The sequence below is a fragment of the Zootoca vivipara genome, chromosome 6 (assembly GCF_963506605.1).
Source record: "Zootoca vivipara chromosome 6, rZooViv1.1, whole genome shotgun sequence".
Classification (NCBI taxonomy): Eukaryota; Metazoa; Chordata; class Lepidosauria; order Squamata; family Lacertidae; genus Zootoca; species Zootoca vivipara.
The window spans coordinates 35659671-35686474 of record NC_083281.1 but is presented as its reverse complement, the minus strand read 5'-3'; the positions used below and the strand labels follow the sequence as shown (position 1 = coordinate 35686474).

Genomic DNA, 26804 nt, shown 5'->3' with positions numbered 1-26804 from the left:
CATTGGTATTTACCTTCTGAGAAATTATTTAGAATGATAAAAATGTCCCAAATATTTGTTGAAAATGTCAAGAACACAAAGGGGCACTTTATCATGCTTGGGGTATGTTCAAAAAGCTAAAAAATACTTGATACAAATACACAAATTGATACAGAGGATTTTGAAAGTTAATATTCAGCTGAAACAAGAACTCTTCCTGCTAGGACTAATGGATATATAACCAGAAAAAGAATATGGAAGATTATTTCAATATATGCTCACTGTGGAGAGATTTTAATACAGTATGCATAAAGATGGAAGATCTTATTACTGTATTACCTACTATGGAAGAATGTTTATTGGAATTAATGGCTTTGGCTGAGATGGCCAAGTCCGTGTGTTTAATTGGAGAAAAATCATTGTTGCTTAATAATTAGAAACCCCTTGTGGTCTTTTTGCACAATAAGGAAAATGAGCTTTAGTTTGAAGACTGAAGAAAGGTTGGCTTATGGAAAGGAGAAGAGTTGGAATGCAATTACGGAGCAAGAGTTTTGCATAAGTCTATAAAGCTGATAGTCAGAGACCCACAAGTGTTTTTTTCTTTCTTTTTTCCCCTTCTTTATTTTTTATGTTAAAAACTAAAACGCTTGGCGTTTGATGTTAACATTTGTATATTGCTTCTTCTTTGTTTTTCTTTTCAAACTTTAATAAAAAAACTTTTAAAAAATAAATAAATTATAACCTCAGCTAGGATTTAGCCAATGTGGTGCTGGACTGCAACTCTCACTGGGAGTCTCCCAGTCCTGACCACTGGCTATGCTTCCTGGGCTGTCTCTGACCTAACCTGTCCCCTAGATTTAAAGCAGATAACATCCATGAGCTGGATTATATTAATGTTATTAGCAACATAAAGAATGGGATTTATTTTATTTTCAAAAGTACAGCAGCAATACACAGAAAGCTTATAAAGAATCATAGTATTGTAGAGTTGGAAGATACCCAAGGGTCATCTAGTCCAACCCTAACCAAAACGTAAGTAAATCAAGGCTTATATATATGCAAGTAATTATGTACTGTATATGCAATTATCTCGTTTTTTTAGACAGATATTCTCAGATAAATGTGCAAAGGAGATTTACGCAGTAAAATCAAACATTTAAGAGAAATCCAAATCCACAGTCGGGCAATACTTTTATGAGGACAAACGAAAATTTCACAAACTAAAACTATTGCTCAACTGTAGATTTGAGTGTTTTTTGTTATGGCCTTTGCTCTTCAAGAGAAATGGAAAAGTGGAGGTACTTCTCAAAAACGCAGTGCTCTAATTCTTTAATGGCACATACATATAGCAACTATAGATGAACACTATTTTATTAATAATGGTGGCTCCTATTTACCTGGGAGTAAGTTCCATTGAATTCAGTAGGGCTTACTTCTGAATAGACATGGTTAGACTTCTGCTGTCAGGTTACAGAGACCTGCCGTGAATACAGTAGCTGTAACGGAAAAATTTAGGGATGAATTAAAAGTTGCTGGTTGTACAGTACAGTACAGTACAGTACAGTACAGTACAGTACAGTACAGTACAACTGACGATGGAAAGGCTACAACCCCGTTTTGATGGAATGAGGCTTCAGGTATTTCCGCCCTCTCCTCCACTACCTCTGCCCTCACTACGGTTCTCGAGAAGGGACAATTTTTTTCTTACGAGAAATTGAATATTCGAGGAGAAGGTACTTGAGTCCGAAAAGAACATTCATTGGGTGCTCGCCGGCCAATTGCATTCGGAGGCTGTGAACCAATGGGAAAGGAAACGGAAACTCCTCACTTGCCAACTGGCAGAGAAATGGGGCGTGGCGCCGCCCCGCGGTCGAGGGCGCGAGCCTTCAACAGTCACCGCGCGAGGGAGGGGGCGGGGCAACAATGGAGAAGGCGGAGCGTCGTGAGCCTCTTTCTTTTCACCCTCGTGCAACGGTTGTTGCGCGTGCGCAGTGAGCGACGATTGGTCTGAGGCTCCGCTTTCCCGGAGTTGTCTGGGGAGATTTCGTCGTCTCTGCTGTTATCCGAGTTGTGAACGGATGTATTTTACCTCAGCACTCGCTCAAACAGAGGGACATTTGTTCGCGGACCCGTCATTTGCATTCTAGAGGTAAAATAATACTAATAAATAACTTTCCTCTTCGTGGGTTTAGCCCTGACCCCATTTAATTCGCCGCTCAGGAGCCCTGAAGTATATTCTTTGGTAAACAACCACGGCTTTACCCCAAACCAGCGTGGAGGGAGAGGTAGTGAGGAGATGGGTGTCCTTCTTTGCCCTCAGATAGGCACTATTTAGCCTTAAAATACACTCATAACTCGCCCCCTAAAACACCATTGCTGGATTCCCCCTCCCCCCTTTCGTGGCTCTTTGAATGAAAGATGCTCTTCATATACACATGATGCGGATTGAGAGGATTCTAAATAAGTCATGGGCTAGAAACTCAAAACCAGGCTTACTTGAAAGTGAACTCCATCAAAATGGATAGACCACTTAATGATTCTTCTGCCCATTGTAGTAATTGCAATGTGCTCTGCTAGATGCTGAATGCCTTTTAGTTGTATTTTATTCATTATTTTGTTTTATATTGTATTGTGTTGCAATTTGCATTACATAGAACTTAAATTGTAATATAATGCAAGAAATAGAAGCAATAAAAATACAATTGAAAATCGAAACGAATATTTAATGTGGACATGCCATGGACATAAACAAAGCTTGTAGGCCACTGGTGGGCCACAGACCACAATACAGGGAACCTTTGCCTTAAGGTGCATTTCTTGGTGTATGCACTGAAGACTTGAGTCCTTATTTCCAGGTACGTTCCAGACATGTAGAATTGCAGCCGTAATGTACATTAGAAGCAATATATATTTAGAGGCTGAAGTTGGGTAATGCCTTTATTGCGTCCAACCAACATTCCACAAAAAAACTTTTGAGTTCTATAGAAATCTTGATTGGGCAGGATGTTACACAAAATAGGGGGTGGTTAGTTGAGGAAAAACAATAAGCAAAAACCCAGAAAAACTACCCTGGATGTTCACTATAAGATCTGGTTGTAGGTAATGTCTCAAATGGAGATTACAAGCTGAGTCCTTCACAGATGCTGAGACACTGGCTTATATACTTGGGGTTTTGGGGTGGATAAGGAAAAAATGGCTGCTGCCCCCATTTCTTTGAAAAAGCAATGCCCAGTCTGTAAAGCTGTTCTTTCCCACACACTTCAAATGAAACCACAGGTTCCTGCTCAGGTAAAGAGCAGAGATAAAAAGAAATGTGGCAGTCTTTATTTCAGCAAACCCAGAAGTTAATTTTGGCAGATGCATTAGGTGACAGGCAATTTAAGTGTGCTGCATGACTCCTACCTTCTTAATATGTGCGAAGGCTGTAATCGTATTCACACATTTCGTATTAGGTCCTGTCACGGTGGCCGGAGTGGACTACTTCAGAGTAACGACGCCACGCAGCTCTGCATTTTATTCTTTTATTGGTGCTGCGTATTTACAGTGCTCAAGTCATTGCTATTTACACGGAGTGATGTGGTCAGTCGGTTTCAGAACCTCCTAATGGCTTTTGGCGCGTCTTTCTCCAACACAAAAGCTTTGGCAGACCCATCCTCTTGCCCCTCCTCTTCCTGCGTAATTCTGGAGTTGGGGGGATGGGTCTTCCCCCCTTGCTTGCCCCTTCCTGTCCCACCTGGGACCCTGGCTCCTCTACCTTGCCTGAGCCTCGGACACGACTTCCTGCTTCCCCACTGGAATCGGAACTCTCCCTGCTTTCCCCTTTGCTCGGGGACGGGCTTGAACTCAGGAGGGGAGGGACTTCGCGATATCCCCTGTCCCTCACATCCACCCCCCTCCCAAGCTCTCCTTCACCCCTCCCCAGGCCCCCCCCATGTGTCGGTGACGACTGGAAGCCTAAGAACTCAGTGCTCTCCGAGCCCGTTGGTGTGAATACCTCCCCCCAGTCCTGCGAGCCCCCCCCCTTCCGCCTGGGCGGACGGGAATCCCAAAAAGTCCGTGGCGTCAGAGCTGGTGGGGGTAAAAACGTTCTGCCAATCTGCTCCTTCCTCTGACTGGGTGGATCTCGGTGACACCCATACCTCATCCTCTGGTTCCTCAAACTCCGCTTCCCAGCGCCATGGTGAGCTGCTCTCCCGTGCCTCCTCCTCCTCCCCCTCCCTTTCCATGTGCCAAGGCTTGGGTCTGTGGGGAAAGAGGGCGTGAAATTCTTCCACCAAGAATTCCTCCTGTATCTGAGTGGCTGGGACCCATTCATTCTGGGACGGTGGAGCATCCTCCCATGCCATGAGGTACTCCAGTCCCCCCACCCCCCACCTTGAATCCAGGATGGCCGTGGCCTCATTGAGTTGCTCCCTGCCTTCCCTCTCCCCCCCTCCCTCGGGGGTTTGTTCGCTGTCTCGGAGCCTGCTGCTTTCCCTGTACGGCGACAGCAGCGATCTATGAAACACTGGATGCACCCTCATGTCCTCTGGCAGTGCCAGCCTGTATGCCACCGGGTTGACCTGTTGCGTGACCGTGAAGGGGCCCAGCCTTTTGGGTGCCAGCTTTTTGCACCTCCCTCTGGTGGGAAGGCCCTCCGAGGACAACCACACCTTGTCCCCCACCCTGATGACCTCCCCTAGTCGCCTGTGGCGATCTGCCCCCTTTTTGTACGCTTCCTTGGCCCTCTCCAAGTGTTCTCTGAGCTGCTGGTGCACCGTCTCCAGTTCCTCTGCCCAATCCTCAGCCTGTGGGCCCTCCTCCTCCTCCTCCCCCTCCCTCTCTGGGAAAGATCTGAGGTCGCGCCCGTAATTGGCCTTAAAGGGCGACACCCCTGTGGAGACGTGCACTGCATTGTTGTAGGCAAATTCTGCTAGTGGCAGGCGATCCACCCAGTCCGTTTGCCTCTGGCTGACGTAGCATCTCAGGTACTGCTGCAGAATGGCGTTGACCCTCTCCGCTTGTCCGTTAGTCTGCGGGTGTCTAGCCGTCGACAAGCTGACCTCCACCTGCAGGAGGTTCATGAGCCGCCGCCAGAACCTGGAAACAAATTGGCGGCCACGATCCGAAATAACCCTTAAAGGTAATCCATGCAGTCTGAAAACGTGATCAACAAACAGTTTGGCTGTCTCTTCTGCAGAGACTGCCCTGGCACACGGTATAAAGTGGCACATTTTGGACATGAGGTCCACCACCACCAACACTGCGGTCTTACCCCGGGAAGAAGGCAGATCTGTGATGAAGTCCATGGACAGCACTTCCCACGGCCTGTGTGGCGTGGCTAAGGGCTCCAGCAACCCTGGTGGCGCTGCCCTGACCACCTTTGCCCGCTGGCAGGTGTCACAGCCCCGTACATAGTCTCGAACATCTTCCCTCACCCCTGGCCACCAGAAGTGTCTCATGACTAGGTGAGTGGTCTTGTCCCTTCCAAAATGCCCCGCCGTTGGGTTGTCGTGCATCTGTTTGAGGACCGTACGTCTGAGCTGGGTGGTGGGCAGGTACAGTGCCCCCTTGTAGAAAAGCAGCCCTCTGCGTTCTGCAAAGTCTTTTGCCTGCTCCCTCCCCCCTCTCAGTTCTCTGAAGATGCGGTTGGCAAAGTCATCCGCTGCCGTCAGTGCTGTGAGTTCTGCCTCGCTCACCACTGCTGCTCCGCAGGACCATGCCGACGGGGGGAAAATGTGCCTTGGGGCTGGTGGCTCCTCCTCCTCCATGTACTCTGGCTTGCGGGAGAGGGCATCCGCCCTGACGTTCTGCTCTCCCGGGATGTAGTGTATGGAGAAGTTGAAGTTCGAGAAGAACTCTGCCCACCGTATCTGCCGCTGGTTGAGCACCCTGGCAGTTCTCCAGAACTCCAGGTTCTTGTGGTCTGTGCACACCTGGATGGGGTGCTTGGCGCCCACCAGGAAGTGTCTCCAATGTTTGAACGCAGCGTGGATCGCAAGAAGTTCTTTGTCAAACACGGTGTAGTTGCGCTCGGGCTGTGTCAACTTCCTGGAGAAGAAGGCACAGGGTCTCCACTCCCTGTTGGCGTCCAGTTGCAACAAAATGGCGCCCACAGCTTTCTCAGAAGCATCTGTCTCAATGCGTAGGGGCGCGTCCTGGACCACGTGGAACAGGTTCTGGTCCGAGGCGAACACCCTCTTGAGGCTTTCGAACGCTGCTTGCGCCTCTGGTGTCCACCTGAACTTCTGCTTGCCTCTCAGGCAGTCAGTGATGGGAGCCGTAACGCGAGAGAAGTTCTTGATGAACTTCCTGTAGAAGTTGGCGAAGCCTAGTAGGCGTTGGGCATCTTTGCGCGTCCTGGGGCTGTGCCAGTCCAGGATGGCCTGCACCTTGTCCTTGTCCATCGCCAGCCCCTTGTCTGACAGCTTGTAGCCCAGGAAGTCCACCTCCTTGGTGTGAAACTTGCACTTCTCCAGCTTCACATACAGGTGGTTCTCCTTCAGGCGCTGCAACACTTCCCTGACATCTTTCACATGCTGCACTGGGTCATTGGAATAGATAAGGATGTCATCCAGAAAGACCAGGCAGTTCTTGAAGAGGAGGGACCCCAGGACGTGGTGCATGAAGGCCTGGAAGCAGGCTGAGCCCCCTTGCAACCCGAAGGGCATCACCAGATATTCAAAAGAGCCCAGAGGCGTGAACATCGTGGTCTTCCATTCATCGCCTTCCCGGATCCTGATCAAGTTGTACGCCCCCCTCAGGTCTAGCTTGGTGAAAATCTTGCCCCTGCGTGCTGCTGTCAGGAGATCATCCACTCTGGGCATGGGGAAAGCCACTGGCTCCGTCACCGAATTCAGCCGTCTAAAATCCACCACCAGGCGGCGCTGTTGCGTGTCTTTCTTGTCCACCCAGAAGACCGGGCTGCCCCCTGCTGCCTTGCTTTCTCTGATGAACCCCCGCTTGAGGTTCTTGTCGATGAAAGCGCGCAGATCCTCCAGTTCCTGGTCTGACATGGCGTACAGCTTGGCTGGGGGTATAGTTGCCCCTGGCACCAGGTTGATCTGGCAGTCAAAAGGCCTGTGTGGGGGTAGGTGGTCGGACTCCGCTTCGCTGAAGACCTCCTGCAGGTCCCAGTACGGCTTGGGTATCGCCTCACCCCCTTTGACGTGCATGGTGGCCACCGTGGCTATCGGAGGCCCCTCCCCTGGTTGGTGCTGCATGCAATGTTCCAGGCAAAAGTCCGATCCAAAAGTGATGCATCTCTGGTGCCAACTGATGGAGGGGTCGTGGCGCGCCAGCCAGCTCATGCCCAAGACGATGGGGGGGTCTGAGATGGTGGTGACGTTGAATGCCAGTGTCTCTGAGTGCCTTCCCACCGTCATTCTCATGGGGGGGGTTTGATGAGTGATGGCCCCCCCCAGCAGCTCTCTGCCGTCAATGGTTGCCACGTGAAGGGGAAAATCCAGCTGCAGAAGCTGGATCTGGTGCTCTTCTGCAAAGTTTCTCGAGAAGAAGTTCGCTGAGGCACCACTGTCAATTAAGGCAAGGACTGTCAGGGGATAGCCATTTGGGAGCGTTAGCGTGACTTCTAGAACCACTCCTGCTCTGGGAGGGGTGGGCTGGCTCTGCTCCTCTCTGTGCGGGTGGGTGGGCTGGGGCTGTTGTCTGCTGACTGTGCCTGGCTGCTGCCCCTTGTCTCCTGCAGCCAGGCTTTCCCGTTTCCCTGCTGTGGTGCTGCGTCAGTGGGGGAGGGCACCACCGTTCCCGCCCTTCCTTGCCACTCCCTGCGATGTGGGCAGTCTCTGACGAGATGCTGGGGGGAGTTGCAGAGAAAGCAATTCCCGCCCTTTCCCTCCTTGCGTCTTGGCGCCGCTGGGGTTTGAAAAGCCCGCGCGCGCGCGCTATCAATCTGCATGGGTTCCTGGTCCTGGCTGGCCCCAGGCGTGGCTCGAAAGGGTTGTTGGGGGAGTGGTTTCTCCTGCGACCGTGGGAACCAAGCCCGCTTTGCGCGCGTTGCTTGTTTGTCGCTCCACCGGGATTCCTGTCTCACCCCCACCGCCAGAGCCGCTTTGCTCAGCTGATCCATATCACTGGGCTTTGGACCTCTCGAGAGCTCATCCTTCACCTCCTCATGCAACCCCAAGTAGAACGCCGCTTGCATTGGGGGGGACCCCAGTTCCCACCCCAATCTGTGCACCAGCATGGTGAATTTCGCCCAATACGCGCGAACTGTCATATTTCCTTGGCGTAAATTATGAAGTTCCTCCTTAGTCTGGTCCATATGACTATCGGACGAATACATCGTTTTCAAACCTTCTAGAAATAGTTTGACATTCTTCATGCAAGGATTCCTTGTTGCAATTAACGGTCTTAGCCACTCCCTGGCTGCCCCGGTAAGGTGCTCCACAATAAACGCTACTCTGTGCTCATCATCAGGGAACTCATCGTGGTGCAGCTCAAGAGCATACACAATCTCAGTCTCAAAGCCTTGAAATTCCTTCGGGTCTCCATTGAACTTGCTAACTAGGGTCCCAGCTCTCCTTCCTGGCAGCACTTGGACTTGGGGTGCCCCTCCCGCCTTGTTTTTCTCTGCATCCAGCTTGTTTTGGAGGTCTACCGCCACCGCCCTTAATTGCTGCTCTTTTTCCTGAAGCTCTCTCACCTGTTCCGCAAGTTGTAGCCGGTCGTCCTGGACCTTCTTAGTCTCCTCTTTAGCTGCCTTCAATTCTCCCTGCGCCTGCAGCGATAGCTGCTGCAGTTCTAGCTGGGCTTGCTCCGCGATCTGCCGCCACTTCTCCGCCTCTGACACGCTCATCCCGGCAACTCCAAAGTAGCCCAAAAATGATTAGGAGGTTGCTGTCACGGTGGCCGGAGTGGACTACTTCAGAGTAACGACGCCACGCAGCTCTGCATTTTATTCTTTTATTGGTGCTGCGTATTTACAGTGCTCAAGTCATTGCTATTTACACGGAGTGATGTGGTCAGTCGGTTTCAGAACCTCCTAATGGCTTTTGGCGCGTCTTTCTCCAACACAAAAGCTTTGGCAGACCCATCCTCTTGCCCCTCCTCTTCCTGCGTAATTCTGGAGTTGGGGGGATGGGTCTTCCCCCCTTGCTTGCCCCTTCCTGTCCCACCTGGGACCCTGGCTCCTCTACCTTGCCTGAGCCTCGGACACGACTTCCTGCTTCCCCACTGGAATCGGAACTCTCCCTGCTTTCCCCTTTGCTCGGGGACGGGCTTGAACTCAGGAGGGGAGGGACTTCGCGATATCCCCTGTCCCTCACAGGTCCTATGAAATTTAACAGGACTTTCAAACAAACATACACAAGATTGGTAATGCAAAGGTGTTTTTTTAAATCTTCCCAGGATAAAAGTATTATACATGTGCTTTTAAAATGTGAAAATAAAACATGTTTTGGGAAGAATATGGATGATCTTCTGTATATCACACATGACACAAGTCGTATGAGAGAGGCTCAAAGGCATTTTTCAGATTTTGCATGAATATGCCCCACAGAGAACTCTTGAACTATCACGGCTATTGAATGTTGTTGGGAATGAATGTGAATGTGATTAGGAAGGTCTGCAAGTGACCTACAGCAAAAAAGATATGCAGTACATAATATCTTAGAGGGGTGAAGTGGGGGAGGGAGTGTGATTAACTCAACATACAAGAATTAAGCCTGGTCTTACACCCTTTCTCTCTTCCTAGCATATTACCATTGATTATTTTTTTCAGAGCCTGCCTGTTTGTCTGTATACCTTGCACACATACTGTAGTGATATCTTTACAACATACACAAGAGAATGAGAATATGCTCCTGAGGTCTGTCTATGGTTGTGGAATAGGATGTGTTCCTTGCACTTGGTTTGGGAATTCTTATAGATATAAAGCAAGATTAGAATAGTTATTTGCTAGATACAGTCTTGTAAATTTGGTATTTATCTAAAATTCCAGATAGATACTTTGGTCATAGTTCCAAGCATGGCTGCCTATGGGGACACACTAACTGAAACCTCCTCCTCAAACAGTACTGATGGTAAGTTTCCATTTTTAAATCCTTAATCCAATACAAAGCCTTTACATTCCAGGTTACTGTTCCTTCTCATTTTATTGCACACATTTTGAGATGAGACAGTGGCAGTATTGAATCTGTATATAGGATTGGTAATGAACTGAATGAGGACCAATAAACTGAAGTGCAGTCCTGACTATTGGACTGCTGCAGTGTGTTGTATGTGGGACTCACTTGAAGACTTCAGAAACTGCCTTGGATTGGCTGCAAGGATCAGATGTTGCCATTTTTAAAACTACGGTACTCCACTTGCTAGTAGCCTGTTTTCTGAACATAATTCACAGTGCTGCCTGTTGCCTTTAAATCCTTAAATACGTGTGATCTGACTTCTTGAAGCATTGCTTTCTCCTACACATTTCTGTTTTAATAGGTTATTTTTTGCTGCTCTGAGTATATTAGCTGAACAATGGATACAGATTTTGAAAATAATTAAATAGGCTTTGTCTTTTATCTCCCTTTTCTGAGGCTTTATATCAACCAGGAAACAGATCAGCTTCTTGCTGCACATGGTTTTTTAAGTTCCTTTGAATTGAAATTTGTTTCCATTTTAGGGAATTTCAAAGGTGATAGTTGGTTACAGAGCTAATGGCTTTGGGGACTTCTGACTGTAGAAAAATTATCCATGATGTGACTGTACTATAAGGAAACTTGATATGCCCTTTAGTTTATCTTAGCAGTGGGCAACTTTGCATATACAGTAGAACTTTTCCTACACATATATACATTGTTATGGGGTGTGGGGGAAGGCATTTGCCTAGTGCATGCTGTGTGTGATGTTCATGAAATATCTATTTTCCTGTTTATATACAGTCATACCTCGGGTTACGAACGTGATCCGTGCGGGAGGCATGTTTGCAACCTGCAGCGCCGTGTCTGCGCCCGCGAACGATTCGACACTTCTGCGCATGCGTGTGACGTCATTTTGTGTTTCTGCGCAGGGGCGTAGCCAGGATCAAAACTAGGGGGGGCAAGCCATGGTCGTTCAGGGGCGGGGCCAAGGCACAGAAGGGGAGGGGCCACAAAGTGGGCGGGGCTAAAGGGCCAACGGGCCTGATGACATCGTGGCGGTGGCAGCAGCGGCCACCTTGTGCTTCTGGGGCTGGTAGCGTTGGCGGCTACCCTGCTTGGCTGGAGAGGACGGGAGGGTCGGGCAGGCGAGAGGGGGTGGCAGGGTGGGCGAGGGCGAGGCAAGACACGGCCGCAGCCACGACGGCTCAGAGGCGTTGCTGCATATCAGCATAATATTTCAACCATGGTTCAAGCCCCACCTTAGGAAAAAAATCCTGCATTGCAGGGGGTTGGACTAGATGACCCTTGTGGTCCCTTCCGACTACAATTCTATGATTCTATTGATATATTACCATACATATGCATCATTCTGCTTTCTTGAATTGTCCTACTCCTAGGCATAGCATCCAACTCCTAGAGGCCTAGGTGCCCCCCCCCAATTACTGGTAAATACCGTATTTGAAAGAGTCATCCCCCCATGTTGATGGGCTTTCTATGTGGGGCTTATCTGCCCCCCCCCGTATTTTATTAAGGATGGAAGAGGGAGGGAAGGAAGGAAGAAATAGAGAGATAACTCATATTTGTGGGTGTCTCTGGATGACGCTGTGATGCTGGAACTCTACAGCAAGAGGACAGGAGGGTCGGGCAGGCGAGAGGGGGTGGAAGGGCGGGCGAGGGCGGGGCAAGGCATGGCCGCAGCTACGACAGCTCCGAGGCGTTGCTGCATATCAGCATAATATTTCAACCATGGTTCAAGCCCCACCTTAGGAAAAAAATCCTGCATTGCAGCGGGTTGGACTAGATGACCCTTGTGGTCCCTTCCGACTACAATTCTACGATTCTATTGATATATTACCATACCATATGCATCGTTCTGCTTTCTTGAATTGTCCTACTCCTAGGCATAGCAGCCAACTCCTAGAGGCCTAGGTGCCTCTCCCCCCCCCCCAAATACTGGTAAATACCGTATTTGAAAGAGTCATCCCCCCATGTTGATGGGCTTTCTATGTGGGGCTTATCTGCCCCCCCGTATTTTATTAAGGATGGAAGAGGGAGGGAAGGAAGGAAGAAATAGAGAGAGGGATAACTCATATTTGTGGGTGCCTCAGGGTGACACTGTGATGCTGGAACTCTGCATGTACAGGAGCCTTGTAAGCAGCTTTCTCTCTGCTTGATTTACAGCAGGCACGTCCAACAGGTAGATTGTGATCTACCAGTAGATCACTGGATGTCTGTGGTAGATCACTGGTAGGTCACTGGCACCCCTAAAAAAAGCTCACCCAAAATTTTCCTCCTCCCTCAAAAAAATTGAACTATGACCTGAAGCCCTAAACAAATATGGGCCTCCCTCCCTCCTAAAAGAAGCTCAACAAGTTTGACCTAAACCCCAAAAAACAGGGCTTCCCTTCCTTTAAAAAAAACTCAACAGCTTTGACCTGAACCCCCCAAAAGGGGGTAGATCACCCCCAGTTTTAAACTCTGAGTAGATCAGAGTCTCTTGGGAGGTGGCCACCCCTGATTTACAGTATACAGATGCAGGAGGAGGGGCAGACTGGAACACCAATGCTTTTTATAAACATCACTGTGTCTGTCAAAGCTACAGCCCCCCCCCTTTCTTATTCACTTCCTTTTAGCCTTGCAGAGCCACCTTAGTCAAATTGAATCCTCTGAGTCTGCACCCTCATTAAATCGCCAATAGAACTCTTAATGCTCCTGAATGCTCATTAACAAGTCCCACTTAAGAACAATAGGGTGAAATGGTCAGCTATCAAATCTTGCCTGGGGATATATGCTCCATTGTCTTAACTGCTTAACTACTGGTAGCCACTTTGCTTTATTTATTTGATGTGTTTTTGTTACTGCTGTGCCCCCCCCAGCAAGCGGAGACTTAGCTGCTCTTGCTAAAGCAAAGCCTTTTCCACTTCAGTTTTTGGAGGGGAAAAGTGCTGGTTATGGTCTGTAAAATACATTATTTTTTTTGCTTCTAGGGGGGGCAGCTGCCCCCTCCTGCCCCCCTGCCTACGCCCATGTTTCTGCGCATGCGTGAGTGCCGAAACCTGGAAGTAACCTGTTCCAGTACTTCCGGGTTCGGCGTGGTCCGCAACCCGAAAATGCGTAACCCGCAGTGTTCACAACCTGAGGTATGACTATACATATCAATTGAAAAGTAATTAGTTGGTACCCTGTCACATATGCAATGTACATTTCTTTTTTTGCACTGTATGAAGTTGTCTCCTTGGTTCAGAAGGTAGACTACACCCCAAATACATTTCAGAGTGTCCAGCTGTAACTGCATCCTAAAACCTTCAGGCACTCAGACTCCCTTGGTAAGGAAGCAAGCACTTGCCTCATCACTTCAAGATCCAAATTGCTGGCACTGAACTAAAGACTTGTTAACCAGTGTCCTGGTAAGGAGAGCAGTTTAGGTGGGAGAAAGGATATGACTTGTTCCATCTCTTCCTGGATACTGTGGGTGCCTTCTCCTTCCCTGTCATCCACATCTGTAGCTGTGCCCCTAGTCTACTTCCCTCTTTTCCTCTCTCATAAGGAGTTCTTACGGAGATGTTGCATAGCCTGCATATGTGCATTGCCTCCCAACACCATTCTACACTCTTTATAGGTAAATGCCATGTGTGAAGTAGGCCACCAAGGTGAGAGGCTTAGCTGAGATGTGAATTTTCCTATGCAAATATTCTCTGAGCATGTCCAGATGCCCCTAATTTAAGAGACAGCATGTGTGATTTTAGTTTTCCAGAGTGTCTTAAATAACTTTTCCCAGCACTTCTGTATTCTGAAAATAAGAAATGCTAGAAATCTAATGTGGGATCTCATACATGCAGAGTCGTGCTCTGTTCTACTCTTAATAGAACTTGTTTCCTAGTGCCAGTATTCTGATTAGTAGATAGCATTCACATCTTCATATGATTGGCTTAACAAATACTAAACAGCACTGTGTTGCCATCCTGTTTTTGAAATGTGTCTAGCTCTTGCATAATCAAATTTCAGTTCTTGGAGGAGTTATCAGCTGACCAATTCTTCTGACATATTTCATATTGGCATCTTGTCAGTAGATGCTTAACCATGCCATGCATAGCATCAATCCTGTGATAATCAAACTGGGGCCCTGCATTCCCCTTCATATTAGCATTTGGGTATTGCAAACAAGTGGCAATATGAGATCATCATTCTGAAACAGGAAAGAAGCTGTATCCCAGGGAGGCAAACTTTTAAATTGTATTTTTGCTGACTTACATTCACGCAAAGGTACCCAAGAATATAGAGAGGGATAAATATTGTTAGGCAATATGGTGCCTTGTTGTTTGGTTGAACTGCTGTTGTTTTTCCTGTATTGAAACCTGAGAGTTGCTAAGAATAGCTTCACACTTCCATCTAGTCAGATCTGGTACTTCTGCGTCAGTATTTTCAGCATTCGTACAGCCTTATTCTGTACAGCTGTTGGGGAGAATCAAAGCTTATTTTGGGGGAAAGCTAATGCCAAACAGGGCAGCAATTGCTTCACTTTTCTAGGAGGTGTTCCAATCTACTGCTGCTTTAGGGTAGCCGCCAGCTTCACTTGACGTGTCCAGCAGCAAATGAGAATTGCAGTGCTGTGGGTTGGGAATGTAATCAAGAGCTCAGCTCCTCGATCCTGAGTAAGTGTTAGCATTTTATAAAGCCACACTTCAATATGTTTTTTTATGAGTAGCTAGAAAGTTCCACTTTTCTTTTAAGATCTCATTTGATCAAATAAAAGTCACATCTGGTTGCATATTTACATTTGAATTGTGACCAGCGGCTGATGTAAATAAGCTAGGAAATATAGCTATTGTTTATAGGAAAATGGCTTTTCCTTTTTATCATATACTGTAGTAGCTCTACTGCAATGTCTGAGGTGCCTAGCTGCGTAGTGTACAGATAAACTGCACTTCTCTATGGTGTAAGGTTTTGAGCCTAATCTACCAGTTGTTTTTCTTTTCCCAGCATTCTGCAGTTCCAGTGATGGTTCTTCATTTCAGCCCATCAAAACCCAAGTTGCCATCCCTACAGCTCATGTCATGCCTTCCATGCTAGATAGGTCTTCTTGTACAGTGGGTGAATCAAGCGTGCTTCGGACCACCCTGACTTCCTCTCTGCCAGTCTCTTCAAGTAGCACAGGAGGGCTGATGTCCAACCATGACCCTGATACTCTGAGGCACTCCCAGGTGTTTCACAGGAATCCTGTTCATCTTTATCGAACTTCAGTGGAAAATGGCTGTAATCAATCCTCTTTCCTTACTCCTGACCAAACAAGTGTGGAATGTGCTCAGAAGCCCATTAGATTGGCTGCTGAACTCACATTTAACCAATCTCCTCTTCTGGATAAGCAGTCTGCTGGTGGTGCTTGGTCCCAGCTTCAAATGTGTAATTCAGATACTGCTGTTCCTGGCCTAGAAAAAGACCCACGCAAAGTACTGCTAGATGTTAAACCAGCAACAGAAACCAACAGAGCCTGTGAAACGCAGGTACCCTTGGGGCTTAATCCTGCTACTATGTACCCCAGCCCAACAGCTGCTCAGTCTCAGTTGTGGAAGCAGGAAACTTGCACACTACATCAGCATGAGAATTGTGCGCTTAGTGCCTGGAATCAGCACTTGGACCGTGTTCGGCTGCAATTGGAGCAGATTCAGGTAGAAAGTCTTTTTGAAACAATCTGCTTTAGTTTAAGAGAGTGTGTGGACACAACAAGAGTTTAAAGTTGAATAGAACTTTTAGCCCTTATTCACAGTTGCATATAAACAGGGTTATTCCATTGCATGTTTGTGTTTCTGAAATATATATGTTTCCACTTTCTATTTAAGTGTGAGTCTTTCCACTCTAAATTATTTTCTGCTTTAATCTCTATGATAGTGGTTTAATAGAAATAAAATATACAGTTGTCAGTGACTAAAGCTGTTGTATGGATTTGTCTGGTGAAAGAGTACAAGGTAATATGCTACCTTGACTAACGATTAATGAGGGTGGAATTGATAATCATTAGCATTTTCTATGTGGTGCTTTAGTTTACAGGGAGAGGTGGCACTGTGCCATTTTTCAAGGAGAAGTTCCTGAAAAAATGGGCAGCCCATGGGTATGCATAGTAAGAAGTCCTGTATTTTTTGTGTCCAGTTTTTAAGGGGTTTAGGGATTCTCCAAAGTGCATATTCCAGCCTTGTTTTTCCAAATGTTGCTGCTACATATCATGAATTCTTTTTGACTGTGTTTGGAAAAAATTGCAGACAAGTAACAGTTAGCAAAATGACTGTGACTCATTTTGCCTTTTTGTTTGAAGACTTTGTCATAAAATCCACACTCTTCTAGTGAGATGAAACTATCTTTGTTTAGTGACTTAGAGCAAATCCCTTCCATTCCCTGCAGAAAAGGAACTTTCATGGTTAGTCCAGTGTATCATTTATTTGTAACACACAGAGTGATCTAAAATTATTGAGTGCAGTTCTTGATTATTGAGTGCAGTTTTTTTCATAGTGTTTTGATGTAGGTCTGGAATAGCTGGGTGTGAGATGAGTCTTCTATGTATTGGTGCATGGAAGCGAATAGCCTCTTAAAAGTTGTGTCTGAGCTGAACCTAATGCCTCACTTCTGTTTGACCCTCATGATTCCAGCTGCAAAACAAAACTCCTTGCTACCATCCTTTGGGGAGCAGTACTTCACTGCACACTATTGATCCAGCCCAGTGGGTTGGTATTGTAAATTCAAATGAGAACCTGCTCAGGGAGAAAGAAATCCTCATTGACAGGTAGGAAATGGAAATAATCTTTTAGATTTCCAACTAACAACTAACAAGTCTGAGACTGTCACTCAATTAACATGTAATTAACATGTAACACTAAGCCACACTATGATTTAGCACGAATGAGCAAACATGGGAGTTCTGGCATTGAAGTTGTCACACCACCCCAGGACTAAACTGTGAGTTGGTTTAGTGTTATATTCAAACCTGGGCTCATGTTTTGTCTCACTTTCAGACAACGCATATTTATTGTTTAAATTGAGGGATGACAATGGAAGGTAGCCTTATCCCCAATTACCTTTTCCCTTTCCATTACTCTCCCTCCCCCACCTTTGCTTCCTGTCTTTAGATTATAAGCAGGCATTAGTAAATACCTTTTAAAATCTTGTATAAAGTCCATCCTACTAAAGAAAACTTCTTGTTTTCTGAATATCTGACTTTGCAAATGTAAATATGTGTGTTGGGGTTATTCCTTTTTTGAAGGCAAAGGCAACACATTTCACAGCTGGAGCAGAAAGTACGAGAAAGTGAGCTGCAAGTCCACAATGCCCTCCTGAGCCATCCTGCTGCTTATGGGGACTTGTATCTGCTCAGAATGCAGGTAAGCACCATCAGTTCATGGTTGGTGTGGCTTGAAGATTCAATTTCCTTAATTTTTCTGAAGTACAGTAAGAGCTACAGAAATAATGCTTGGGTGAAGAAGGTTGTATTAGGGAAATGCCATAGTAATCACCTGCCATTTCAGGATCTTCTGAAGCTCTGGATCTGACAGTATCAACCATACCATTGGTCTTTTTTCTTTCTTTTTGCAATTGCTGCTTTTCTGGAAGTACAATATTTGGTGTGGATTTTGAGAATGCTTGGAAGCTGGTATGATCCTCATTAACTCTTTTGCAGGAAATGCAGCGGGAGAACATATTCTTACGAGCTCAGTTTACTGAAAAAACAGAATCTCTTACTAAGGAAAAGATTGAATTGGAGAGGAAACTGGCTGCTTTAGAAGCAAGTGTAAAACAGATCCAGGAGGCCCATAAGGAGACTATACAGAAGCATACAGTGGAGCTGAAGAAACAAGATGAAAGGGTGGGCTGTCTCTATTAATACAATAGGTATCTCCTGGTTTCCACTAAGATACTTGGTTACAAAAGGAAAACAGTACATGGGCACATGGTATATGCAGAGTGTTTTGCTTCTGATTATGGTCATTGCAGGTAGTAAGAATAAACTATCACAAAATATGCAAGGAATGTTGGTATACAGAATCCTCCCCCTCATGCATTTTGGGGTTAAGGCAAGAGTACAACAGCTTCTTGCACATGAGTTTATATTGAAGGATTGACTCTGGAGCAAAGAAAACCTAGTACTTGGCTCTTCTGGCATCTAAACCTGGAGTCTTGATACAGTTCTTGCTTGCTGATCTTGCATCATGTAGTATTGCTTTTGGAAATTGGTTTCTGTGTTGAAGATCAGTAATGTGAGTTAGAAATAGTTCTGTTTCATTAGTAACAGTGAATAGATGTAGTTACAGGTAAGTAGCCGTGTTGGTCTGCCGTAGTCGAAACAAAATAACAAAATTCCTTTCAGTAGCTCCTTAGAGACCAACTAAGTTTGTCATTGGTATGAGCTTTCATGTGTATCTGAAGAAGTGTGCATGCACACAAAAGCTCATACCAATGACAAACTTAGTTGGTCTCTAAGGTGCTACTGGAAGGAATTTTTTATAATGAATAGATGCTAATTGCAATACATTTATTAGGCAAGCTTAGCAAATTCAAAGTTTATTTACTAAATATAGATAAAATAAACATGGTAAACAATTTTGCTCTCTGGGGCATCAGAATTCCTCTCCACCAAAACCCCACATCGGCGTTGAAGATTCTAAATACAGTGGAACCTTGGTTTATGAACACCTCGGTTTATGAATTTTCGGTTTACGAACGCCGCGGACCCATCTGGAACGGATTGATTCACTTTACATTACGGTACTTTCAATGGGAAAGTTTGCTTCAGTTTATGAATGCTTCAGTTTATGAACAGACTTCTGGATCCAATTACACCCATGCTTCAGGTTAAGTACGCTTCAGGTTGAGTACTCCGTGGACCCGTCTGGAACGGATTAATCCACTTTCCATTACTTTCAATGGGAAAGTTCACTTCAGTTTATGAACGCTTCAGTTTATGAACAGACTTCCAGAACCAATTGTGTTCATAAACCGAGGTACCACTGTAGTGAAATGCAATGGGCAGAAAGCTGAGCACATCAAGATTTTTCCAAAACGATAGCATCAGTACTAGACTGGGTTTCTCTGAGCATCCAAATCCTACAGTTTTTCAATATGAAGCTTTAGCTGTGCTCTGCATGTAAAATGTGTTGCATTCTTCATCAGCATGTCTTAAGGAGAATTTTTTTTTACTTAGCTGACACAACTTATCCTCTGACATCATGTTGCTGCTTTTGTGTAACTTGGAGTGAGATTAACCTGCTCTTTGTGATAGCCCATTCTGTCTTGAAGTACTCTGCTTGAATGAAGTCTCTGATGTATATTTTATTTGTTGCTTGTAGGTTAAAATAGTGTTTGCCCCTCAGCTTCAGGCATCAAAGCTGATACATGTACTCACTCAATGAGTGAAAAACAGTCCTCTAAGAAAGCCCCTACTTTTGTTCTTTGTTTGTGCAGGTAAAGGCAAGAGATAAACACATTGAGCACCTGAAAAAGAAGTGCCAAAAAGAATTTGAGCAGAACCGTGAGAAACAGCAGAGAATTGAGACTCTGGAGCGTTACGTTGCTGACCTTCCAATGTTGGAAGATCATAAGAAACTCCACCATCAGGTATATTGGTATCTCCTGGATATAGCTGCACTTGTGCCAGATCTTTGCATCTAACTGAGTGTGCATGGCTGGCTGGAATGGCAATCTGTTTGCAGGAAGTGAAATATTCTGATCTATTCAAATTGCTTGGAACTGTAAGAAGATGTAGGAGACATATGCTTTGTGTGAAAGAAAAACTGCTAGGAAAGAATTCTGTTGGTTCTGAAGTGTACTCTCTCTCTACTTTCTAGTTAAAAGAATCTCAGCAGGCAACTACAGCTTTTCAGGAATCCGTGACCACTCTTGAGAAAGAGCTTGCAGATGTTCGTGCCAATTGTAGAGAGAAGGAGCTGCACCTAGAAATGCAGAAACACAAAGAAATGGAACTGCTTTCTACCGTGCGCAGGTAATGCTCTTGGGAACTGTGAGTGAAGAAGCAGAATAAAATAGGAGAATGTTATTTGCTGTGGTCTCAAAGCCTTATATTGTATACCGTAGTGCTTGTGGTGAAACTTCCCTATAATGCATTTATATCAGGGATGCAGGGAGAGACAATATGATAGTACAAGCCTCGGGAATGAGGGTGGGGGCAAGAGGTGAGAATAGTTGTAGAAGAGTAAACTTTTGAGTGGCGGTGGAGTGAGAAAAAGATTGTGTTCAGCTGCTTTGAAGGCCATCTGTGTAGATGCACAACATTCGGTTTTTAAAACTATAAAACTGAGTAAGGGAGCTTGGGGGCAAAGAGTGGACTCTGGGGTTAGCGTGATACTTGAGAGAGAGAAATGGACAGTGGAGGAGCAGACACCACAGGTGCTGAGTATATGGGTAGTAGCCAAAACTACCTTGGGTGCCTTGGCATAAAGGCAGTATATAAATGCAATAGATAGATAAATAAAATAGTTGGCTATAGGCATGTAGTGAGCTAGCTATTAAAAAGGTCATATCAGTTTTGTCTTCCAAATTAAGGTAAACATTCTGGCTTCGGAAATAAGAGGAGATCATTTGACACTGAGCTTTGGGCTGCTTTTAAAACACTAGTAGCATGTGATGGAGGCAGATCCATTTTGTTTAAACTACCCAGTTGTGTGGAGGAGGGATGTGTTTTGAATGATTAACAGTAAAAAGAGTTTACAGTGGGGGTGGGGGGGACACAGTCCTTCCTCCTGCCCATGAATCTGTTCCTCATCCCCAACGCTTGTCTCATCAACTGAGTGTCCTTGTTTGGGATATCTTTTTAAAAAAATTTTAGCTGTTTATATTCTGTCTCTAGGGATACAAATCCTTCCAATGTGAATCACAGTTACCATCAAAAACCATTGACAGAATCACAATAAACAATATAAAAACATAAATAATCAGAATCCTTCCCACAATGTATTTGGGGAGTTGACAGGACAGTCCAGTTGGAGCAAGCTCCGAGGCCTGCTGCCTCTCCTGGGATCCAGTGAAGACAGAATGAAAAAGTTTAGGGAACTTGCCATGCTGATTATGTAAGGCTGTCAACCTCTTCCCATGTTGGATGAGGGGTAGGGAAGAGCTACAAGACAATGTTTGGCTTTTTTGTTCTTTCACAGAAAAACGTGACCTTGTCTCGTTAACACAAATGTGACTGTGACTTAAGAATGTCTTTAAAATGTGTTTTTTGTTACTTAAAATGTATGCTTTTGGAGTAGAATAGGGATTTCTACTTTGTCAATATGGAATCAAGGGGTGGCTGTAGTCCAGGTTGAGTATTATGAAATCCATCTTCAAGGGGTGAGCTTGTTGAGGTCATTCCATTTAGCATTGGCATCTTGTTTCTTAGTTTACAAGATAAAATGCAGCGTGGGAAGAATTCAGCAACAGAAGACACTGCCCAGGAGTTGGAGAAAGAGAAACAAGAAAAAGATTCTCTGCAAAAAGAATGTGATCTCCTTAGGAAGGTAACCTACTCCCAGTGGGGAATTGGTGGTTATTGTGGATGTCACATTCTCTGGCAATTGCATCATAGTCTTTGTGCAGTCCCACATATGGGTTCTGTATCTGCTAAGATAGACATCTCTTTTAGATAGGTTGTGCCAAGCTCAGTGATTAACATCGCACACACGATATCTCCGAGGATGATTTTTGCCTGCCGCTGAGGAGGCAGGCAGGGGAGACGGAGAGCTAAGGCAGAGAGTTATCCTGCAGTTCTCACATGATTTCTCAAAAAGTGATGTTTGCATCAGCCTGCTGCTGCCGCCGCTATAGGAGGCACAGAAGAGCACCTGAGGCAGAGTTAGCAATAGCAACAGCTGCACAGGACAGGAAGAAGCATCGGCTTCCCGATTTTTGCAATGTTGTGCTTTTTGACTATTGCACACAAGCAGACACGATTCACGATATATTGCCAGATAATTTTTTAAAAAAATGGTTATCACAATTTGCTCTTTATATCGATATAAGACAATATATTGATACTTTGCCTGACCCTAGTGCAGAACTCGTATGTGACTACACAAATGACCACATGAGGAACCACGGTTACAGATAAGCATCTGAAGAGATAAGAGTTTAAATCATGAAGATCTTAAGCTCAACAATCTAGTACTTCCTGCAAGTGTGGTCCTGAATTAGTGGGGTATTGCTGTGAACAGTTATATTTCAGGACACATAATCTCTTCTGAAGAGTCCACAAACGATTTGGGGTTGAGAATAAGACCAGAATGTTATCTCTCTAATTGCAAATATGGGGTCATACACAGTAGTGCAGTGCTCATAAATGCATTTGTTAAAGCAATAAACATTCAATTTTTATTTTGCTAAGAGTACATCTAAGGGTGCTAATAAATACATGGGAAGGTTTTCATCTTTTTCAGATTGTGGATAATCAGAAGAAGAAGATGAATCAGTTATCTTCAGAAGTAAAGGTGAGTTCAAATTGAAGGATTGGATATATGGTTCATGTATCCAAATCATCAACAGGATAATCAGAACTTGTTTGTTTTTGTATTCCAGGATCTAGAGAATCGGATTGCTCAGGAGGAAGACACAGGTCAGGCTCTCAAAGTGGAAGCACTGAGGCAGGAGAATGCAATGCAACAACTGCGCATAGCAGTGAAAGAGGTAGTCTCCCTTTTTAAATATTGGCATCTGTTAAACAGATTAACCAGCCAAACAACTACATAGTAGGATCTACATTCCTAGTCCCTCCCTCCCTCCCTTTTTTGCTTTAGAGCACCTTGATTGCCTAATAAGTCTGTGTTTTACTTCTCAGATTTGTAGCCTTATTTGAATCCTCCTTCCCTTTGGTTTGTTATACCCATTTAGAAATAGTGTTTAGTGTTTTTGGTACTAGGGCTGTACAGCAATTTGTAGCTTGTGGCGGCTTTTGGTTACAAAAGCATAGCATCCAGCAGCTCAGGATCTAGTATCTCTTATTCCCACCTACCCAGTAATTATGGTTAGAATTGAGATCACACAATGACCTCTGATATTTTATAAAGACATTAGAAAGTGGGTGCTGATGCCAGTCTGAAGGTTTCCAAAATAGAAGACATCCTGTAGAATTGCAGTCTCACACTAGGGGGTGATAGAGATCTTCTCTAATGCTCCAGCTTCTCTTCCCCATTCCTTTTTAGCTTTCTGTACAGAACCAGGAACTGATGGAAAAAAATCTGACTCTTCAGGAGCACCTCCGGCAGATTGAGCCGGGTCAGCTACTGTCTGTTGAAACAGCCCACCTTATTCAAGAGCTGCATAGAGAGCTAGCCAGCTGCCTGCAGGACTTGCAGTCTGTCTATAGCGTTGTAACTCAAAGGGCTCAAGGAAAGGATCCCAACTTGTCTTTATTGTTGGGGATTTGCAGTAAGTAAAACTGTGTTTTTTTCAGCAGGTAGTAGTAGATGAATATTATTTCTTTGGGGCTCTGAAGATGTAATGCTTCTGTTTTATTGGTTGCCTGTTGATAGCACAAGGGTTGCCAACCCTTTCTAGGTCTGTGGGCATATTTGGCGTTTTGAGATAGTTCTGTGGGCATAGTCATGTCTCTCCTCACTCCCCTGGGTCATTCTGCTCCCACAATGGACAGAGGAGCACACACAAATTCCTTGCTTGTTCGTGGGGACTATGTAAAACAGAGATCCAGTAGAACTGAAACAGCCTCATGAATTTGCCTGATTTCATACAGAGCTCTCAAAAAGCATATTCAAAATAAAGCTTACATTGGTAGCCTGTGCAGTAAAAATTATATACCAGCTGCTTGCCAACACTGCTAAAATATGGATACAAATCACAGATTTTAATTATTACACATGATGGTGACTTTAAGGGGATCTCTTGGTGAAAAAAGGATCTATAAGCCTTAGATTCATGTGTTTGCACCATGGCAGTGCTAGAAAACACTGGATCCATGAATCAATCTTATGGCTCATTCAATGGACATATAATCTGTGAGGAACTGAAAAAAGTTATGCAATTTCAAGAGGATCCATTTTACATGTGGTGTGTGCACCCACATGCTCTCCCTGGCACTCCTCTCTCCCTCCTGACTCCAGCACCCTAATTTCTGCCCCCAGTCCGCCAGATTGTTCCCCTTTCCCTCACATCCTCTTGAAACACTTTTCTTTCTCTTCAGCTGCTTGGGTGCTGCTTGAAGCCTTGAAAAGCCAATGGAACTGAAAAAAGAAATGCAAGAGAGGGTAGCTCACTTCCTGCCCCCTTGCCTCCGAATGACAAAGGTTTTGGAGAGTATTGGGGGGCAAGAAGCTTCACAGGCACTAGGAAAAGTCTGTAAAGAGTGTCATGGTGCCCACAGACACCATTTTGACAGCTTGGGGTTTTGTGCTGAGGATGTCTTGTAAATTGTTTTGCTGTCATTAAAATTATTCAGTTATGTTTGCTTCATTTGCAATTCCGTTTCAGAATCACTAGACCATTGACACTCAACCATTCTCAGTATACTTTCTTAACCATTTGGAGACATACCCAAATGTGTATTCATAATATTGAGAGCTAGAATGTGCTTTAAAGGAGGGGGGGTGTAAAATCTGTTTCTAGCCTTAAATGGGATATCTGCAATCCCTGGATATTTCCTTTTTTCACCGTAAAGTGATCCCATCACTCATCTATAACTTTGTTCTCTGATTTCACAGCTGTGCACTGTTCGGTTAAAGAAAAGGATGACTTACAGAAACCGGGCATGATAGCAAAGAAGCTGGAGGATGTAAAACAATTGCGCAAAGAGATTGAAGATTTACGGACTGCTATTTCTGACAGATATGCACAGGATATGGGGGATAACTGTATCACACAATGAATGCAAAATGATGGGACCCAAAGACTAAGATTCCACATCCATGAAAGCTGCTATAGGGTGGAATTTTCCAAAGCTCCTTCAATATATTACTTCCGATTTGATGCCAAGTAGAGCATATTTCCTGCACCAAGAAATCAAAGTGTTTCTCTTGCCAGGAAGGTTCTTTGAAGAAAATGTCTGTGTTTGGCACACCCTTTTATTTGCGATTGGTTAAGATTTTGGGCAGGCTACCAAATAGCTGGTCCTTCCAACTGTGAGTTCTCAGCAGTGACATAATTGCAGTTCCAGGGCTAGTTCATGCTTGCAATCACATGCCAGTAAATGCACCCTCTCTTCAGCTTGTAGCCTGCAATTTCATGAGGAAGTATGTGAATGGTTACATGGTTACAGCTCTACAATCATTTCTGTGATTTTTGCAGCAGCACTTTTTCTAGATACCAGTCATAGGAATCACTGTGGCTATACCTGTGTACTGCAGCTTATGCAAGAAAATATTAGTGCAATTGTGGACATGCACAAGGCTGAGGAGCCACTATGTCAGCATGTGTGTAGAAACATTTAAATTGGTCTGGATAAAGATGTTCTGAAATTCTTAAGTACTCTGAACTGTTCTGGTTTAGAAAGGACCCCCCAAAGAAGCAGGAGTACAATGTTGGGAATTTTAAAAGCCTTGATGCATTTACCCTCAAAAGCCTTATAAGTACAGCTGCTTCCATGGAGTCTGGTCTTAAAAGCCTTTATTAGTTCTCCACATGTCTAACTGGGGTAGGGCGGCTATAACCTACATCAGTAAAATGGCCTTTCACAGTGCCTGTTTTAATGGGTTAAAATGTTCCCATTCAAATGCACCTTTTAAACTGTTTTTGTATGTCTGTTCTTTACACAAGTACTAACTATATATTCCAAAGTGTGTATTTTCATACTCCTGTGCCTTAATTCCTAGAAATAAACTATCTGAGATCAGCTGCATTCTAATAGGTGTGTGCCTGTATTGCAGCATTTGGACTCTTTCCATCTCTCATGTGGATCTGACTTGGGCAAAAATACTGAGATCCTTTACTGGTTAATTGTTATGACTAAGCTGATCTGTACAAGTTATGGAATGTAGGTAGGGGAAGAGTTTTTGAATGTCCCTCATGTTTCAAAATAAAACCTCAAACCTCTGATTAGAACATTTAAGATCTTGGCAAGAAACCTATGCCTCTTTCTTCACACAGATGGGAACTTTATAATATGGAAGAATGTTCAGTCACTCTTGTGGCAATGCATGCACTTGTTCTAAGGTGTATGAATACACATGGAATTGCCAACTTAACAAGCAGTTAACTGCAAACTTAACAAAGAGCATTTGTTGCCTCTTGCTGCTGTTCTCCCCACCTCCCTGGATGTAACTGCAAACCTACTTTTTAAAAATCTGCCTCAACATGCAATTGGCTGACTAACATCCTGCCAGCAGTCCCTTGCTATGTATGTATTCTTAAAGTTCCTGTCTCCTCTAAAGTGGTGGGTTACAAATCTCTGAATCTACCTGAGGTGCATTAAATCATTCATAAAGAACTGAGTAAACTAGTAATAAAGATGTATATGAGAGAGGGAGAGAGAGCATTATGAAGTAGAAAGTGAGGAACTTGGTAACCATCTCCTATCTAGGCTTCAGTGGGAAAGGGTACTGAACCTGCAGAAAGATGGGCACACACGACCCATCTCAAAGGCTAGATCTCTTTGTTTTTGAGAACAGATAATGTAGAAATTGAATATATTGTTCATACTTTATTGTGGCTATAACTTACTTCCAGGAAGAATTATTTTAAGCCTGCTGAAAAAATTGATTTAAAATATAGCTTTAGGTTAGTGAATGGATTGAACAAGTACCATGTTTGGAATCTGTCATCAGCATGAAAGGCTGG

General features: G+C 44.8%; 1 protein-coding gene across 5 annotated transcripts; it reads left to right on the top strand.

Annotated features, from left to right (window-relative positions):
- The first annotated feature begins 1960 nt into the window (after nt 1-1960).
- On the top strand, nt 1961-25860 carry CEP85 (centrosomal protein 85). 5 transcript variants are annotated; one of them, XM_035116933.2, is made up of 14 exons: nt 1962-2128; nt 9920-10001; nt 13291-13372; nt 15027-15712; nt 16685-16818; nt 17296-17413; nt 17710-17895; nt 19491-19643; nt 19874-20028; nt 21427-21544; nt 22460-22510; nt 22599-22706; nt 23222-23447; nt 24734-25860. In XM_035116933.2, the coding sequence occupies exons 4-14, from the start codon at nt 15101-15103 to the stop codon at nt 24895-24897; spliced, it is 2025 nt and encodes a 674-aa protein (XP_034972824.2). In that variant the 5' UTR covers nt 1962-2128; nt 9920-10001; nt 13291-13372; nt 15027-15100; the 3' UTR covers nt 24898-25860. The 5 variants fall into 5 exon arrangements, with proteins under 5 accessions (XP_034972822.2, XP_034972824.2, XP_060131766.1 ...); XM_060275783.1 differs by having other exon boundaries at nt 13291-14698; XM_035116931.2 differs by lacking the exon at nt 13291-13372 and having other exon boundaries at nt 1961-2128.
- Nucleotides 25861-26804: the final 944 nt, after the last annotated feature.